This window comes from Chinchilla lanigera, unplaced genomic scaffold (genome assembly GCF_000276665.1).
Source record: "Chinchilla lanigera isolate Chin_1 unplaced genomic scaffold, ChiLan1.0 scaffold00041, whole genome shotgun sequence".
NCBI classification, from domain to species: domain Eukaryota; kingdom Metazoa; phylum Chordata; class Mammalia; order Rodentia; family Chinchillidae; genus Chinchilla; species Chinchilla lanigera.
In genome coordinates, this window is record NW_004955442.1 from 19,626,838 (window position 1) to 19,646,013 (window position 19,176).

Consider the following 19,176-nt stretch of genomic DNA (forward strand, 5'->3'; position numbering starts at 1 on the left):
TGGTCAGATTTTCCTAATTTTCTATATATTTTGTGGTATAATTTTGGGTAGTGTCCTGGGAAGTTTGCAGGTTGTTTTGTGAGGCTCTGGTTCCTATTAAAATCCTCAGGCAAGTGCTCCTTGTGTTGTTTTGTGAAGCTGCCAAGGCAGCCGGGTCAGACTACTTCCTGTCTCTCTCTGCAGAGTCTAGGCCACGGCTCCTGACGGTGTCCGTAGAGCTCTCCCTCCCCTCGGTTCCTCCGCAAGATGACTGGTGGCTTCCATTGTGGTCACTTTTCAAAGCCTTTGCTCTGCTTCTTTGGATCTGTTCTGTGAAGCAGCTCAGCGTGCATCTGGGACTTGTGTTGGCTCTTACACAGCCTTAATTCCTTTCTCCAGCCATTTCTTCTATAAAATTCCCCCTACATTTCCCCGCTGATAGGGAGCAACCTCCTCAAGGCAGGTCAGCTCTCAGGTGAACAGCAACAGAACAAAAGTATAAACATCATGGCAATTTCCCTCGCTCTCTTCAGGGTTTTAGGTTCCTCTGCCACTTCTGAGGCTGCAGGACAACTCTGCACCTGCTGAGAAAAAAACAACAGAGGTGGGGATGACCCCTTTAATCCTCAAATGCAAGTGCCCCCCAACCCTGGAAATTCACACTTCTCTGGATAGAAACAAGGGCTTGGTCCCAGAATTTTCCCTTTCAGTGATGACTGGAATTCATTTCCCCTAGGGGAAGCTGGAAGACACAGGAGGTGCAAACCCAACGTATAACAGCCCAATATAGGTTGTTGTTCGTTTGGATGCCAGTGTCCATTTGCCTGGTACTGTTGTGTTTTTTTGTTTTTGTTTTTTTTTTTTTAGCAGTTTTTCTTTCTCTTTTTTTGGTACCAGGAATGGAACTCATTACCTCCTGCCTGCCAGGCAGGCGCTGTGCCCCTGAGCTATAGCCCCGGCCCATTCTCAGCATTTTGAAGTATAATACATGCTTTCTGTCTGTGTCTGGGGTTTCGGTTGTAATTTGTGTGGGAGATAAGTTATATGGGGCTTTCCATCTTACCCAAAATGAAATTCTAGGGCTGCTAAATTGGTTTAAAATAAATGCATTTATGTTGTTACACAAGGTAGGGTTCCCTTCTTTTTTATTTTATTTTTAATTTTTAAAAAGTTCTTTATTCCTTGTTTTTAAAGGCAGAATACTATTGTATGAATGTATCACTGGTTGTTAAACATCCCACTAGTAATGTTTATATTGTTTCCATGTCTTGGTTGTTATGCAAAGCGCTGCCGTGAACATGAGGGTGCAGCTGTCTTTGATCCTGACTTCTGTTCTTTTGGAGAGGAACCCAGAAGTGAAATTTCTGGATCATGCTTCGTGAAAATAGGCCAGTCACAGAAGGACAAATACTACACAGTTTTCCTTATAAAAGGCACATAAAATAGACAAACTTGTCAAAACAGACAGTAGAATGGTGATTTCCAGGGCCTGGGAGGAGGGGACTGGGAGTTGCTGGGCATTGGGTGTAGAGATGCAGTTAGGGCAGGTGCATAGGTTCTAGACTTCGGCCTTACAACAGTGTGCCTATAGGTAACAATAGCATAATGTGCACTTAGATATTTTGTTGGAGTTCAGATATTATATTAAGTCTCTACCACAATTAAAAGCAGCACTAGGTGGTTTTGGCTGATAATGAAAGATTTAAGACTATGAAACTGAAGGATTAAGGACTGAAAGATTTAAGACTATAAAACTGAATAAATATCAAAGTCTATAATCAGGCAGTTTCCAAGAAATTAAAATTAGAATTATTTCACAACAAAGGAATTAATGAATATCTCAAAAATGTCTGCATATGAATGCACATGAGAAATGTTATGGTTATATCTACTTTACTGTGATCACAATGGATTACAATGTTCTAGCTTTCCTGTAAAACTAAAGTCACTTGATTTGTAATTTTCTATAACTTTGTGACTAAGAAGTATTATTTATAATAAACTAGTTGTGGTTTTTGATGCAGCCTTACTTCCTATTTATCTTTAATTTAGGTGTTTCATTTCTTAACTTGAAAAAACTGAGAAGAATAAAAAAAAGAACAGTCTGTGGTGAAACCACTGTGGAAATCAGTTTGGAGAGTCCTCAGAAAACTAGGTTTAGAGGTCCCATTCAACCCAGCTATCCCCCTGCTGGGTATTTTCCCAGAAGATCTAAAAACATCATATCACAGTGATGTATGTGCACCTATGTTCATAGCAGCACAATTTGTAATTGCTAAAATGTGGAAGCAACCCAAATGTCCATCCACTGAGGATTGGATCAGAAAATTGTGGTACTTTTATAGAATGGAATATTACTCAGCTGTAAAGAAAGATAAACTCGAGGCTTTTATAGGCAAATGGTCACAACTAGAGACCATACTCATAAGTGAAATAAATCAAACATACATGTGCAAGCACCGCATTGTTTCTCTAGTGTAAAGCCTGAAAGAGTTAATTTAAACTAGGAGATATGATAGACATTGGGAATTGATAGGAAAGCACTCATAGGTAAAGGATAACTGGAATATGGGAAAAGAGAAGGGAAAGAAGGAGAAAGTTTGTATATATGTATATGCAGGATAGTTAACACAGGTGTTCTACTGTCCTGTATTTCCTTGCTGAAAGAAACTGTCAGTGAGGCATTGGTTGATTAGCTTTATGTCTATATGTGTTTTCATGAGAAACTACATTGAAGATATCAATATGTAATACAATAAGCATTGTTAATTCCCTACCACTCTGTTTGTAACTCTGTAATGTCTGTACTGATCCTTTGCTATTTCGTAAAACGTTGTCGATCTGTTAGTATTTTCCTCCTTTTATTTCTAAAATTAAAAAAAAAAAAAAGAACAGTCTGTGTGGCAGATGGGAGCTGCGAATAAGTAAGGAGGAGGTGTCCTGGCAAAATCACTGTCAGTCCCAGAAGACTCTCAAGCCTCTCTTGGTTTGCAATCAAATGGTATTAACACACTCAATTCTGGAAAAATAACAAGTCATCCAGTACGGATCAATGAAATCAAGAAAACTATGTTTTAATTGAGCAATATTAGTGCTTAAGAAGTTTGAGAAATGTAGAAGGATACACTGAAATATGTAAATAGGTGTAATATTTCCCCTCCTCTTGATATAGAAATGGGAACTTAATGAAAGTGTATCCTATTGTCCTTCCTTGGTTACCAACATTTCTCCAGATAAAATCTTTAATGTCATATGTTTTTTTCTATGCATTTTGCATTCTGCCTAACTAAGTGGAGGTAGTTATTGTAAGAGAATTTTTAACTTCTAGAAATGGAGATCACTGAGAGAATGGGTAAAGGAAGCATTTTATATCCCAGACACACAGACTGCACTTGAAGAGTATAGGCTGAGGCAGGAGGATCCTTGCGAGTTCGAGACCAGCCTGGGGTACAAAGTGAGCTCAAGGCCTGAACTGCATAGCAAGACCCTGTCTCAAAAAAAGAGAGAGAGAGAGAAAAAAAGAGTATATCCATTGCTTTTATTGGAAACAGTAATCTTGTAAGAACCACAGGAGACTCTGACAGGCCACCTCCGATCTGAAGGCTGTGCTCTAGGAAGGTGTCCCGTCTATCCTCAGGGTCCTCATCTAGGTCCTTGAATAGATCCATCTATGTAGGCCCAGCACCCCACCAAATCCTCAGAATAAATCTTCTCTGCCCCTGCTCATTTTAGCAAGGGTTACCGTGCAGCTGGCTCGATAAGGTGATAGCACTGGGGAGGGGAGCGTGGAGCAGAGGTTTAAAAGGATATTGCAAGCTGGGCGTGGTGGCGCACACCTGTATTCCTGGCACTCTGGAGGCTGAGGCAGGAGGATCCTTGCAATTCAAGACCAGCCTGGGCTACAAAGTGAGCTGAAGTTCAGCCTGAACTGCATAGCGAGACCCTGTCTGAAAAAGGCGTATCAATCAATCAATCAATCAATCAATAAAAGGACATTGCAAAAGGCTCTCTGGCTAGAGGAAGCAGGAGGGATCTGAAGGAACCAAAGATAAAGGAGAACGGTGCTGCTTGAAGCCACGCACAGCTCATCATTTTACTATAGAAACAACGGGGAAGTAATGGGAGAGGACACTACGGAAATGGAAAAAAGGGAGCAGAGCTGAATTCGAGTGCTTCTTAATTGCGTCATTTACTTTCTTGGGAGTCTGGGTTTTGGTTTATTCATGTTGGGGATGAATGAGTGCTCGCTTTTCAGGATATGAAAGCACCTACCATGTTCTCATGACCTTCTTCAGGGCAGGACTATCCCACCTTGTGTGCCACCAAGGGAGAGCAGCAGACAGGGAGGCCTCGGCATGATTTCCTCCAAGCAACCCCAACCACCTCTTTGGCTCCTCCCTGGGTTTTGTTAACCTCCATTCATCCCTTAAGTTTGTATTCTTCATTCATTCCTATTCATTCATTTATGGTTAGCAGAGCAAGCAAGTACTGACTTCTCCTCTTGCCCCAAGGATTGCTACTAATTGTCCCATTTTGCTGATGGACAAGGAAGAAAAGTGATCAGTGGCCTTGTTTTCTCGCCACAGGCTGAGCCTACAAGGCCTATTAATTGGAGAGGAGAGACAGGCTTGGTGACAGCAGACATCCCAGGAAGGAGGCAAGGGGACATGGCAGGTCCTACCCGGGAAGCCACTGGAGCTGGTGGAAGGGCCATATTTGGGAAGAAGCATCACAGCCAAGTAGAGAGGCTGGGCCAGTGAGCTTCCTGGCCCCCGGGTAGTGGCAAGGTGACGGGGAGGGGCTTGGGCATGCAGCCAGATCAACAGTAAAATATTTTAGAACCATGAATTTTATGCAGTTCTCAAGAGACAACACATAAGAGTAGGCTTGGGTACTTAAAAAGAGAGTCTCATTCAGGCAGAGATTTTGGAGCACTTTCCTGGTCCCTAAGCACAGAGAAGGAACCATCTCTCTGATGATAAAGTGAAGAACACTTAGCTTCAGACATCATGGCTGAGGCAGGAAAAGCCCCAGGCTACCTTAGGGGCAGGGAAAGCAGAAAGGAGGCCGGGCAGGCAGGTCACTGCCTGCGACTGTGGTGGGAAGAGAGGAAGTCGAGGGGTGAGGTCAGGTGATCTTGCAGGGATGGGAACAAGATGGTGAACACAGAGAAGTATCTCTGCGGGTACTGAACCCAGAGAAGCCACTGCAGTGTGTCCTGTAGGGTGTGCACGAGCCACTTCTTGTCAAGGGCTCTGTGGCCATCACTTAGAGGATGGGGTGACAGCCCAGAAGTGGAAAATGGTCAATTACGGGGTGAACACTGATTGATGATCTAAGAGGAGTTGTGTCTGTAGATTTTACTTAGGGCGTTGACACAGATTCCAAGCTTCTGACCTGAGCACAAAGTACAGTTTGCATTTCAATGACCTGACGATCACTAGTGTTTTATCCTGCAAGGTTTAAGCTGCTGTGACTCTCACCTTGTGCAGTTTTCACCTCCTGTACTTCACCTGGCAGGTCAGCCTTTCTTCTGTGTCCTTGTAGAAACTTGGTCTCTCTTCACTTCAGGATGTCCTGGCCTTTATCTAGCTTTTTACATTGATGCTTTAGAGTCCTTGAAATATATTTTCAGTTATGACACCATCTGTCCTAACTGGGTTAACAGGATAAGTTAACTGTCTTTTTTTCCTTGCTAGTTTGTTCTGTTTTATTTTTGTGGTACTGGGGGTTGAATGCAGGGTCCTTATACAAATCTGCATCATCAGCCCCTTTTTATTTTTACTGTTTTTGAGACAGGGTGTTGCTAAGTCTCTAACATGCCCAGGCTGGTCTTGAACTTGTGATTCTCCTGTCTCAGGCTCTCAGGTTTTTTTTCTGTATCACTTGTTTCTTCATAGGCCAAATGGTTTTGTATTGTCTTGGACATATCTGATCTTATGTAAGATAGTATGGGTCTGTTTAAAATGATGGCCAGTGTTATTATTTTGCAGGCTATGCGCCCATCTGGCTTTACACTGCAGATTTCGTTTCCCGCACAGTGCCAATTTAGGAAACCTTTGCCATGACCTTGGCATCTTGTGCGAGTATGAGTTGAGGCTCAGTTGTCTGCTGTCTGGGTGGAGATATGTTTACACCTTAACGATCTTCAGTAATTTTTCCTGTCATCTTGAGATCAGAACTCCACAAGGGTAGCTTTAGCACTGAGCCTAGGCCCGTTGGGAACTTGCAAGGTGCTTTTCCCAAACTCATTCTTTTCTACAATCTTCCCGCTGTATATGGTTCCCAGGCTCTCTTTTCCAGTTTTCTTATGCTGCTTTTTAGTACTTCCTGTAACTAAGGCCACGTTCACACCCAGTACCAAGATGTCAGAGAGTGAAAAGCTGGCAAAATTATGTGCCACTCTCTTGAGACATCAGCTCTGCAAATGAGGAGGCAAAGTCCCACAGTCTCCACTGTCATTGTTATGACTAAGGAAAATTTTCTTGGACTTTGGACAGTGTAGAAAAGGGGAATAAATAGACAGACAGGTGGTGCATGTGGTGGTGCACACCTGTAATCTCAGCATTCAGGAGGCTGAGGCAGCATTCATGAGTTTGAGGCCAGCCTGGGCTACATAGTAAGACCTTGTTTCAAAAAAACCAAAAACACAAGTCAAAACAAACCAAAAAACCCAAAGTGGAAAGAAAAGCCATACCTATACACATACACACACACACAATTTTAAAAAAAGAGAAAAGGTGCACATTGCAAAATTTTATCTTCTCTAACATTAAAAAAAAACTCAGTGTAGCCATAACTTGTCTGACCAGTCACTTTATCATCCCTGCAACTCCCTGGTGACTGACACATACTGTATTTGCCTAAAAATAAGACTGGGTCTTACATTAATTTTTGCCCCAAAAGACATAACAGGTCTTATTTTCAGGGGATGTGCTATTTTTTTCACAATCTACATTTACTCACTGTAATGGCTGATACACTGTGTGAACTTGAGAAGTCTAGATTAACTAACTCAGCAGTTCTACATCCTGGTGCATACAGGACATGCCCTCTAGGATGCTGTTCGTTGTGTCAAGTTGAGTTTAACTGACTCAACAGGGGGCCAGGGTCCTCTTGTAAACAGCCTGTGCAAGGGGGGGGGGCACCAAGATGGTGTGAGTGCTGCATCCACCCGAGAGTAAGTAGCCTGCATACAGTATAGGAGGAAAAGAGGCGCGTTTACCCCCTTTAGTTCTTTTTTTGCTTTTGCTGCCTTCTGCTGCCTTGAATGGTTGCCCCTTTGCCATACCACCCTGCCTTGGAGCCGGCTGACTAGAAACTGAAACCTCTACAAACTGTGAGCTAGATAAACTTTTCTTTCCTTTAACTTTGGGTGTCGGGTATTTTGTCCCAGCAACGAGAAAAGTACCACATTCAGGTACAACAATCTACATTTATTCATGTACAAACATCTGTATTTGTTCAAATAGTCATGTCATCATCATAATGCTCCAAAGCCCAAATTGTGGCCTGAATTTCTTGTGACTCTATTTCCTGTAGAACGACTGGCCCCCATCTCTCACATCCAGCCATGGAGCTCTCCTTAAATGAGTACTTCTTGTCTATGGTGACAGCAGACATCCAGGAAGGAGGCAAGGGGACATGGCAGGTCCTACCGGGGAAGCCACTGGCTGTAGTGCACTGGCCACATGACTGTCAGTGACTTTACCCCATGAATTCTTCACCCAGGTCACAACGTCTTGCAGGCAGGGCTTCACACTAAGTGGTAACTGAGGACTCAAGAGACAGGAGTGGCAACAAAAAATGATGACAGGCAAGAATGATGGCTTGCACAAAAGGAATGAGAAATTGCAGGCACCAAAGTTCAGAAAACGTTTATTTCATATGAGTACACTAAGTACACCCACTACATGACATACTGAATTATGAAGATTCATATTAGACACAAGCGTGGCCATTCGTTAGCAAGTGCACAAGTTGTGTGTTGTGTCTGTGCTCTGCTTGTTTGGCAGTAAGTCTTGAATTCATCTGTTTACACAGGCGTATACCTGCTGTCCAAAAGCACCCACTTCAGTATTTACAAACATATCATTGTCAATAATTAAATTATATATTAATACTATTTTATAATTCAATACATCTGTCGCGTGTTGCAACAGATGGACAAGATGCATCCATCCAGCTGACCATCTTAACCGGAGCTTATTTTGGGGGTAGGGCTTGTATTACAAGCATTCTGAAAAATCATGCTAGGGCTTACTTTGTGGTTAGGCCTTATTTTCAGGGAAATATGGTATCACTGGAGGAGTGAGAGATTTTTATTCTTCTAGGTCAACTGTCCCAGGTCAGCTTCAAAGCAGTTAAAGATGGAACTTCGCTTTTCAGCTCCCCTTAAGATTAAGGAAGATGACATCTCTGAGGGGGAAATGAGAAAGATTAGAAACCCCTGTTCTCATTTTTCCTGTGACAGTTGGAGAGGGTAGGTGGTAAATAAAGATTGCTTTGATGTTCCTCCACACCAGCTTGTGACTTATTTCTTGGGTGGTGTATGCTTTACAAGTCCCATAAATCTACTTGGGATTTTTATCCTGAGGAGCATGGACACAACAGTCATTTCAAAAGAAAGAGCAATTAACACTCAGAGCTTGTAGCACTGAAGAGCTCCGGAGAAGTGCAGCAGAGACTGCTACCCAGCACACTTGATCTATGGCGTTGGGCACACGCTGGCATCAGACAGTGGTGGTTGGTGCTGGCAGTGACCAGCAGCCAGACGTCAGTGCTAGCACCCAGCATTATGAGCTGTCATCTGGTGACATCGGCACTGCCAGCAGAGCTGTACCTTAACAATTCACCATTTCCATCTGAAGTGAACCAAAGGACCCTAGGCTGATTTACAACACTATTATTAATATTATTTCAGTTTTATTGTTCTTTTTGGGTTTTTTTCCGGTACCAGGAATCGAACTCACAACCTTGTGCGTGCCAGGCAGGGGCTGTGCCGCTGAGCTAAATCCCCAGCCCCCATTTCAGTTTTATTGTATGAAAAATAGAAAAGACAGACATTTCTTTAAATAACAAACTATACAAATAAAAAGAAGTGGATGTGTTTTTGACAAACACAAATGTATGGATTCATTAATATAAAAAGTTTCCATGCTAAAGTAGAACCCACATACATGTGGTTCAGCCACCTTTGTTACCCAGAAGAAGCCAAATCTATTCTAATTACTTAAAGCATAGAAAAATACAACTCAAATAAATGGCCAGTGTGCAGTTTATAAACCACACTTAATAGATGTACCATGGAACATAACCAAAAAAGAAGATACTAAATTTCAAGTCTTTTGTAATATGAATACACAATTGCAAATACATCTTGGTTCCCTATCTTGACAATGAAGACATTTTGGATTTAGGGCAGAATAAAAAACGGAGGCAGAGTTACCAGTTTGCAGGCGTGATTTTAAAATGGTTAGGTGCTGGAGCGCTAGTTCCATGAATGATAGTCAACTCCCAAAGTAAGGATTTTTTCCCCGCCTGTTGCTGATGAAGTGCATACCCTTTACACCTACATTCTGAAGACTTTTTTTTTTTTTTTTTTTCTTTTTGATTTTTCTCTGGTACTGGGAACCGAACTCATGACCTTGCGCTTGCCAGGCAGGAGCTTTTGCCGCTGAGCTAAATCCCCAGCCCCTGAAGACTTTTGTTTTTAATGAAGGCAATTTAAAATCTGGGGTCTTGCCCTTTTGAGTCAGCACTGCCACAGCCGGGTCGGGAACATGGCCCCTCTGGCCACCTGTGGGACTGTGGAAATGAGCACCCTGTCACCCGCTGGAAGAGGACAGGAAAATCCGAAGCCCACTCTGACCCGAGGAAACCAAGGAATGGATTTCAACTTTCATTTATTTATTCCATAGCAATTTTTTTTTAAAGTGTGGCTCAGATAAAATAATTTGTATCAATATGGATTTAAGTAATTAAGCCTCTCAGGGAAAACGTATGTGTGTGTGTGTGTGTGTGTGTGTGTGTGTGTGAGTGTGTGTGTGTGGTGTACTGTTCTAGGTCTTAAGAAAAATAAAGCAGCTTTAAAAATTTAACCTGCTACAGCCCCTGTAGAGCCTGGCATGGCGTAGGCAGCCACACTGCTTGGCCGTATCCCCTGGGTTTTATTAGAGCTTCAGAGGGTCCGTTAACCAGGTCCCCAAGTGACCAGCTGGACCATGCATTCACAGTGCCCGGGACACCGCAGTGTCGCAGGCTGAGGGGCCTCTGTGCCTTCAACAGCGCAGGAGGAGGCGCAGCTGCCACGTGGCTCCGGCTCCCTCACAGTCCTGTCGGGAGGCAAACGGTCTCTTCAGGTCAGCAGCTTGAGCCTCACAAATAAAGTGAGCACGTGCCCCGGGAGTCATTCTTGTCGTCGGCAGTAACCGTACCACCAGCTTCAACCCGTCATCCATTTGGTGCGTTGTGGTATAAGCGGGTGACTTTTACCAGCAAATCAACTCCCTGCTCTCTCGGTGCCCGCCCCCTCTCCCAGCTGTCTGGGATCCGAATGAGCCCAGCTCCTCTCTTACCAACAGCGCTGAGTCCCTCGCAGGGGTGGTGGTGGGGACACAGCCAGCACCCTTGAACGACATGGACAGGCGCCTGAGCACGACAGAGCGAAGCAGCGCGGGGGTAAGTCATGCGAAGTAAAGCTTATTCAAAACACATTTCATTCCAAGCAAGTTTATGGATGTATAGCACAGGAAAAAGGTCAAATTTTGAGATTTTATTTTCTTCTTGATGTGTTGAAGATGTGACACATTTATGACAAAACCAATTCCAATGGAAGTTCAAATGATGTATTGGTTCAACCGCAAATTCTGAGTGAAATTTAAAAATCAAGTAAAAAAACATCCCACACTTTGATCCGTGAGCACATTTTGAATGGGTGAACAGCATTTTTAATGGGCAGTGGGGTGCTCCTTATGGGCTTTGTCAAACTGTGGATTAAGCTCAATCCTGTCAGCCAACTGACTGCTGTTAGGCACAGGCACTGTCCATAATATCTGGAGGTTTTGCTGAAAAACCTTATCTGGACATGAAGATAACAATATGTAATATAACAACCACTGTTAATCCCTATCATTTGGTTTGAAACCCTGTATCTTTTTTTTTTTTTTTTTGTCTTTTTGAGGTAGGGTCTCACTATGCAGTTTAGGCTGGCCTTGAGCTCACTTTGTAGCCCAGGCTGGCCTTGAACTCGCAACGATCCTCCTGCCTCAGCTTCCTGAGTGCTGGGACTACAGGCATGCGCCACCAGGCTCGGCTCTCATTTTTAACGTCCTTGCGTTGTTTTGTTTGTATTTTGCTATTATTCTTTTTTTGGTACTATTTTCTTTAAAATAAAAATTAAAAAAAAGAAGGAAAAAGAATGGGCCTGAGACACAAATGAAAAAGGCATCAAGGAGCATGTTTCAGGTTGAGAATGAACTTGGCTCTGGGAGGCTGTAGGTCACAAGTTCAAGCCCAGCCCGTGCAACTCAAAACAAAAACAAAAACAAAACAAAAACAAAACCCACGAACACCCAGTTTTCTTCACCTAATTTATAAAAGACAAACAGCCTAACAAAATGAGATAATACCCTAGTCACAGCATTATTTCCCTTTATCTTAGAAAAGCAACAATTTTCTCTGGTTATACACTTCAAGGGCTAAGAAAAATCACACAGAAGGCAATGAAATGGAATCCTGATTTTAGCATGAGTATCACTATTAAAAGACATCATTTTAAGTTGAATATTAGGAATAACTGGCTTTGTACAAATGAGGAAATGTTCCGTGAGTTTTAGTAACTTTCACTTTTTCCTTCCAAATGATTTATTTTTCAGGTTCCTAGAAAAGCATTATCACAGCCATCCTCCCACTTCAGAAAAGACCCTGTCGCCTTGGTCTTCTTTAGTCTGGGCCCACGGTGCCACTCCGGAGGGCCCGATCTGGGTCACCAGGTAGTTTCCAAATTGATTTGTTTTATTTCTTGTTCCATAGGTTCAGATTGCAAACCTAAATTTATTAACATACAATCAAAGCAAATACACTGTTTTCAAGCATACCCTTTCAGGTGTATTTGAATCCCTGCCCCTTCCAAATATACCACTTTCTTTAGGAGACTATGAAAACAAAGTCCTCATATATTGTTTGAGGCCTACTTAAAGGTAGTTTAAAGTGAGAGAAAAATGTGTCTCCTCGGTTCAGGAAAAGCAGATGGCTTCCAGTAACTTACTCCAGACTCTCCTGATTATGGTGCCCTGAACAAAACATCACACTTGAAACAATCAAAAAGCTCTTAATTTCCTCTTTGTAGAAAAAGTAGCAAAATGTTTCCATGCCCTTAAACTGCCAACATTTTTTTTAAAAAGCAGTCAACTTTTAAATTCATAGGCTCCCTTATTACTTCCCCAGATACATTCAAATGCCCTCGTGGGTACAAGGGGTAACACGCTCCTCCTTCCACACACAACTCAGCAGTCCCAGGTCCTGCTGTCCAGCTGCCAGCACTAAATCACACAAATCCCTGTCTAATGTAGTTATTGTTCTGTCTTCCTTCTGATCTTTAAAAATAAACTGAATGTTTAAAAAATAAAGTGGCTGTGGCCTTCCAAGTAGAAGGTACTTGTTCACAGATGTACCCTCTAGGTGACTAAATCTGACCTTCCAACTGTCAGAGTGGCACTGCTTAGAATGCAGGTTCAGGCATGTTTAATATAAGATATATGCAACATTTGAAAGGTAAATGGCAAGACTGTCTCACTGCCAGTTCCCTCCCTGTCCCTGCGAGGTCAGTGGTAATACAGAAGAAGAACACATCACTCTGAACTGGGCTCCAGTTTTCTCAACAAAGACCCCAAAATATGTCAATACACACACCTCAATTACAGTACTCAGTTGCCTCCTGTGGAATTTGTAGCGTAGAAAAGATTCGAATACTAGGGTCATATTTCTGGGTTTTCTCTTGCTAGAGACTGTTATAGTTTTGTTTTTTGCTTGCCATCTCTCCAGTGCCATTCAATATTCTCCTATTTCCTATTAAAAATGATTACATAGCGGGCATGCAGGCATACACCTGTCAGCCCAGCACCTTGGGAGGCTGAGGCAGGAGGACCGTAACTGTGAGCCCAGCCTGGGCAACTTAGTGACTTAGACCCTGTCTCAAAATAAAAAATCAAAAGGACTGCAGACAGAGCTCAGTGTAAAATCCCAATCCAACTCCCATACTATCAAAACAACAACCACCACCACCGCCACCAAAAGAAGAAAAAAGAGGAAGAAGAAAAAGAATGAACTAGGGTTCATATAAATTTTAATTTATTCCATTTATGTTATATAGCAGCAGCTTCAAGTAACCTATTTTTACTCTTTGATTCGAGTTGCAAAATCAAATCTTGTTGTAACTTAATTTTATAAAAATAGCAACCTCAATTATTTTCCTTAACAATGTGAAAACATCCCAACTATAGAAATCTATCGAAATGCGAAGACTTGGGCTGACTTTTGAACTTTTCAATGACACAAAATGCACGAAGGGCCAAACACCTAGGAATTCATTTTGTGGACAATGAAAACTCCTCTAACAGTCAAACACAGCAAGTAACACGCCCAACCCAGCCGCTTCTCCTGCCCCCGCCAGCCTGGGTGCGGGCCCTGTGGCAACCCCGTCTGGTCACACAGACCGTTTGGTGGAAGACGGGTCTGCTGGGGCTGCCACACCAGACACTGCCCCTGCCCCACTGAGAGCTCATCCCGGGCTCTTGCAGGGCTCTGACAAGTGACACCCAGAGGACTTCTCAGCTATCTCCTGCAAAGTGTATATTTATAGGCATAAGCTTAGGGCAGAAGACTCTCGGGATCTTCTAATTCATATTTCTTTTCTGCTCTAGAGCAAACATAACTTCTAAAAGAAACGTGGATTGCCTTAAGTGGACAGCAAGCTTGGGAAGGCTGGGTAATCTTTCTAAACTTCCTGGCACCTGGTGGTGTCACAGCTCCCCCCAACAGGAGGCCTCTTGTCTTGTGAAGGGGGCAGAGGCGCAGCCTGCACTGCGGGCTGACGCCTGAGAGCTTGTGATCCATGGAAACCCACAGCAGCTATCACTGCAACTGAATGAGGCCAGGCAGATGCAATAGCAAGGGCTGCTCCGTTTCTGGCGGCTGACGTGTGTGCGCATGCGTGCGTGTGCGCGCATGCGTGCGTGCGTGCATGTGTGCAGGTGTGGATGTGGGTGCCTACTAGAATCTGAACGCTTCCCTTTTAAACAAGTGGAACACATGCACAGGACAGCCCCCTCCAACACTGGAAACAGCAGAACACGTATGTGCATTGAAAACCCAACTAGGAATTGAGATCGATAACAAATCCCCAAATTCCTTTTCCAGAGTAATGCCTATAGAACAGGCCTTTTCACATTAAATTATCTTCCAAACTCTTACAATATAATTTCAGTAAAAAGTTCATACTTTCTCGATGACTGCAGCACACAAATACAAAAATGGTGGTTTGGAACCATGAAAATATCAAGGACAGGATGCAGTGACGATGAGGTTCAGGTATTTCTATCGTTAGTAGTTAAAGACATACAATAAAACCACACCAAGAACTGGGCAAATATATGGACTTTTAAAATTATTATCATATCTTAGCTGATGACGTGGGGGCCTTCACGGGTTCTGGTAGCCCGGCATCCGCTTGGGGCATCACCAGCACAGCAGCAGCAGGGACATCAAACTCTAGGAGGGGACGCCAGCGGGGCTGGGGAAGCCGTTCTGCTCAAATGTCCTCAGAATCGTGCAAAAGCCCAGTGCAAAGTGTTACTCACTAGCGATGGACGACAGAGGTCAGCACCCAATTAACCCACTGGACACATTCAGTCCTCAGCACTGTTCTTCAAAATAAAATCCATTTTAAGTCATAGTCAAATCTAAAACCGAGCAGTTCTTCTCCTTTTCCTAGGGCGACACCGAGGGAAAGGGAATGCCTGTGTCCCACAGCTGTTGGTGGTGGGGACCAAGTGCATCACTGTGCTGCAGTGACAGGAGCCTGCCAGGCTTGCAGGCCGCGCTCCCTCTGCAATGCTTGCAGCCATTCCTTGCAGTAACAGTCCATCCCACACACATTACAAAGGGGCAATGGCCCTGTCCAGCTGGCAGCCCCCGGCACAGACCCGTGGAGGCAGGCGGTGCAGGTGAAGGTCCCAAGAGCTGCCCGTCAGGATACAGCTTAACTTCCACCCCCAGGGGGACGAGAGTCGCTTGGGGGTGCACACAGGAACACCACCGCCTGCCTCCCCCAGCAGCTGGGTGCACAGACCTAGACGAGCGAAACATGGCTATGCACAAGGCAGCCTCCTCCCTGATCCTGAAGTGTTTTAATTCCATCCCGCAAAGTCTAAGGTATGTTTGATGTCAGACATAAAAATTTAAGTGGTCAGTAGGAATCATTTCAAATTCTAAGTTCACAGATACCAAAATAAGTACGTAGCAAAGAAAGAGGGCTGTGGTTTCTTCAGTAGTTCCCAGTGCAGACAGACACCGGCCGGCAGTGGTGCGAGGCTGCCCCAGCCGAGGACAGTCCCACTCCTGCGGGGACGTCAGCGTCCCAGAGACCCGCGCTCAGCTAGGTGCCTGCACCATCCCAGCTCCGGCTCATTTGTGGATCTGGTTGTGGCTGAGGCCCAGGGCAGCCTCCTGGAAGCCCTCGGGCCCTGGGTCAGAGGCCATTGCTATTTCTGTGACATAGCGGTGGCTTGGACAGTTCCACCACACCTGACCGGGCTTTGTTGAGGAACTTGGGAGCTCGGCGCAGCAAGCGCTGGGCCTCTGTGAAGGTCTCGGTCAGCTCCTTCTTCCACTGCGCAAACTCTGGGTCGCTCTGCAGGGAAACGCAAACACGAGAGTCGGGACATGTTCACCCACCTCGCCAACGGCCACCTGTCACGACTAACATCCTCACGAGGCCCCACGTGCCTGTGTCGAAGCTGGGTGACTAGAGCAGAGGGACCCACCAGCTGGACCCTGCCTGCAAACTCCCCCGGCCTCCAGATGAAAATCTCTGCCTTGGCTTGGATTTGATTATGGATTACTTTTGATTTCTACAGCAAATGCAGTCTGGAAAATAACATATTGGGGGAGTTTTGACCAAGTAAAAAGTACCTTCCAAGTAAAAAGTGTGTAAGGTAATAATGAAGTCATCATTTTTTGTCCTGGGAAATGAACTCAGCATCTCGCACTTGCCAGGCTGGCACCGTGCCACTGAGCTATATCCCCGGCTCAGTAATGAAGTTATTAAAGTGTGTCTAGTGGCGTGCAGTGTGCAAAAGGGTCACAAGTTCAAGCGCAGCCTGGACAACTTAGTGAGAACCTGTCTTAAAAGTAAAAGGAGGGCTAGGAGCACAGCTGGATGGCAGAGGGCCCCTGGGTTCCATCCTGTGTATAAGATGCATACGTAAAGAAAGATGAAATTCAGGCTTATATAACATAATTTTGAGGAAAACAAAGCATTTCCCCCTTGAGAAGTCCCACAGCCTGCTTCATGAGAAGCTAACTTAGTTATTTCACACACTTTTCCATTTTCTAATCGTTGCTTCTTTAAAAAATAACTGAATTTGCTGTAATTCTTACATATCAGGGGTTTCTTGCTACGTTTGTAAATGATAAACCACACAGTGAGAAAGTACTTTATTACCAGGCGGTCAGCCTCGCTGAATATTTATGTAATTGTCCTAACTTTCGCTAAAGAGCAAGTAAGTAAAAATAAAAACTCACCTCACATTGCAAGATAAACTGCTTCCCTCCTTTTATTCTAAACAAGATGCACTTTTTGTCTTTAATCTGAGTTTCTTCCACAGAGAGAATCTGTTCCATGGTCAGTAAATTTTGCTAACCGTAAAAATAAAAATTATAAATGACTTAAAATTTATTTCATGATTTCTTGTTATGTGTAAGTACTGATACCAAGAACTTAGAACAAATTTAAAAATGACATTTTTTCTTTTATGATATTTTATTTATTTATTTTTTTTTTGGTTTTTGGTTTTTCTCCGGTACCGGGAACCGAACTCACGACCTTGCGCTTTGCCGCTGAGCTAAATCCCCAGCCCCTCTTTTATGATATTTTAGAAGTGAAGAAGAAATGGCCATAAAGGAGCAGGTCGAAAAGTGCAAATTACAACATTTCAAAGAAAACTGCAAAGAAATCAACATTTCTACTACAGCAAGACAGCAAAGCGTTTCCTCCTCACAGAACTGGTTTCGTGGGACCTGAGGACTCGCGGCCGAGCACGATGTTCCTGTGCTGTTCTGCACAGGGCCAGCAGGGGGCAGTGTCGTGCTACGGATGAGTCTGTCAAAGGGTGTGGGCTCAATCATAACCCGGCAACTCAGAAAATACTTGGTGATTCTTTCTTACAAGCTAAGAATACTGTGATAATATCAAAATGACACTCTAAATACAGGTGACATCTTTCAAAGATTGTCACACTACGTCTACAGAATTATTGCACATGGTGAATGCTATAGTGTCACGAGTTACCATTTTATTTTATGACAAACACTTCAGGAATCCTAAATGAAAAACAGGATCATGATTAACTCTCAAGTTTTCTCTTTTATTTGTTTACACTTAACAAATAAACCTATGCGCTAAATGCTGAATCTTTTAAAAACCAAGAGAAGTTTCTGGGCCTGATGTTAAAGTAAGTTTTTTTTTTTTCTTTTAAAGTCAGAGATCCTGAAAAGTGGGACAAGGTCCCTTTCACCGGCACAATACTGACTTGCCAGTAGACAACAAAGCCAGTGCGTAACCTGCCCAGGGCCACTCACCACCCGAGCACAGCCTGAGCTTTGACGAGTTACTGCAATGCATACTAGCACCTGAGTTACAACCCAGGGCCCCGAGGGGGTCTTACTAACTGCGACTCAGACCTAGGCCTAGCTCTATTAATTTTTTAAAAATGACATTTATAGCACAAGTAATATTGAGGAGATTTTGTTGCTTTTTAAAGGAATGTGGTAAATATACAATCGCAATCGTTTGTACCAAGATGGCAATTTCCCCAGCAGGGTTAGAAAACAATCCCAAGGTCCAACACACAAAATCTAGGCCTCCCACTTTCCCCACTTTTACATCTATGCATGTATTTATTAATTATTGCAACTTTTTACCAATATTGGTACTTTATATACATAATGACCACACTGATCATAGGGAAATTTGTACCGTACATAATGTATCTTGCTGCATTTTTCCCCATTCCGCTCCCCCGTTAACTCTTCTTCCCATCCTTATTTATAAAACCTTTGTTTCCAAATTTTTCCCTCTAGTCTCTTTTTCTTATCTCTTCCTTCCTTTCCCCTCCCCCACTTGGTTCCCCTTCTCATTTGAAAATTTTCTTCTCATTTCCCAGTACCTGTTATACATGTTGGTCCTTATTTACATTTTCTCACATCAGAGAAACAATGTGGTATTTAGACACGTGTGTCTGATATTGACCGATCTATCTATAAAGCATATTTTTTATCCATTCATCGGTTGATTCTTCCTACTTTTGACTTCAAGAGAATTACTGGGCAGTGTTCCCAGCATCTAACACGCGCACTCCGAGCCTCACACTGGAGACCGCTGTCCTCCCAGGAGCAGACAACCTGCCCTCCGCCAGGGCTGGCTCATCGCACGGGCACCAGCCCTGGCCCCACACACAGCAGCCGCTTAGTGAACGCTGCCTGAGTTGCCAGCAGACGCAGCACGGATTAGAAATTTTCCCGTCCTGTTCATCAGCATGAGCTCCAGAAGGAGCCCACGAGGGCATGGGGTCCCATGGAACCCACCCACGCTTTTCCAACAAGGTGAAAGGCAGGGTGACCTCACCTCCGGGTCAAGTATTGCCAGTGACACTTCATCCGACTGGACTTGAGAGACCAAGCGCACAGGCAGACCCGGGTCCCCACCCCTCCGCACCTATGCGTGTCCAGCTATGGCCCCTGGGTGCCAGACTCTGCCTGAGCTCTGGTGTCCTCTTACCAATTCAAAGTTGGACCTTCAGAGGGTGCTAAACAGACTGAAGTTTGTGTGTGTGTGTGTGTGTGTGTGTGTGTGTGTGTGTGTGTGTGTTAGCACCTGGCCTCTGAGAAACGTAGAGAGTGGTCCTTGTGATTTCTTTT

General features: G+C 43.9%; 1 protein-coding gene across 4 annotated transcripts in view; it reads right to left on the reverse strand.

Moving 5' to 3' along the window:
• Positions 1-13,307: 13,307 nt before the first annotated feature.
• Positions 13,308-19,176, reverse strand: part of Adrbk2 (adrenergic, beta, receptor kinase 2) — a 145,659-nt gene continuing 139,790 nt past the window's right edge. For 3 of the 4 annotated variants that reach the window (XM_013517965.1, XM_005391839.2, XM_005391840.2), the window contains 2 exons: positions 16,783-16,896; positions 13,308-15,889 (listed from right to left, as the gene is read on the reverse strand). In XM_013517965.1, coding sequence (XP_013373419.1) covers positions 15,728-15,889; positions 16,783-16,896 — 276 coding nt within the window. In that variant the 3' untranslated portion in view covers positions 13,308-15,727. The remainder of the gene's footprint in view (positions 15,890-16,782; positions 16,897-19,176) is intronic. The other variant, XM_013517966.1, reaches the window with a different exon arrangement.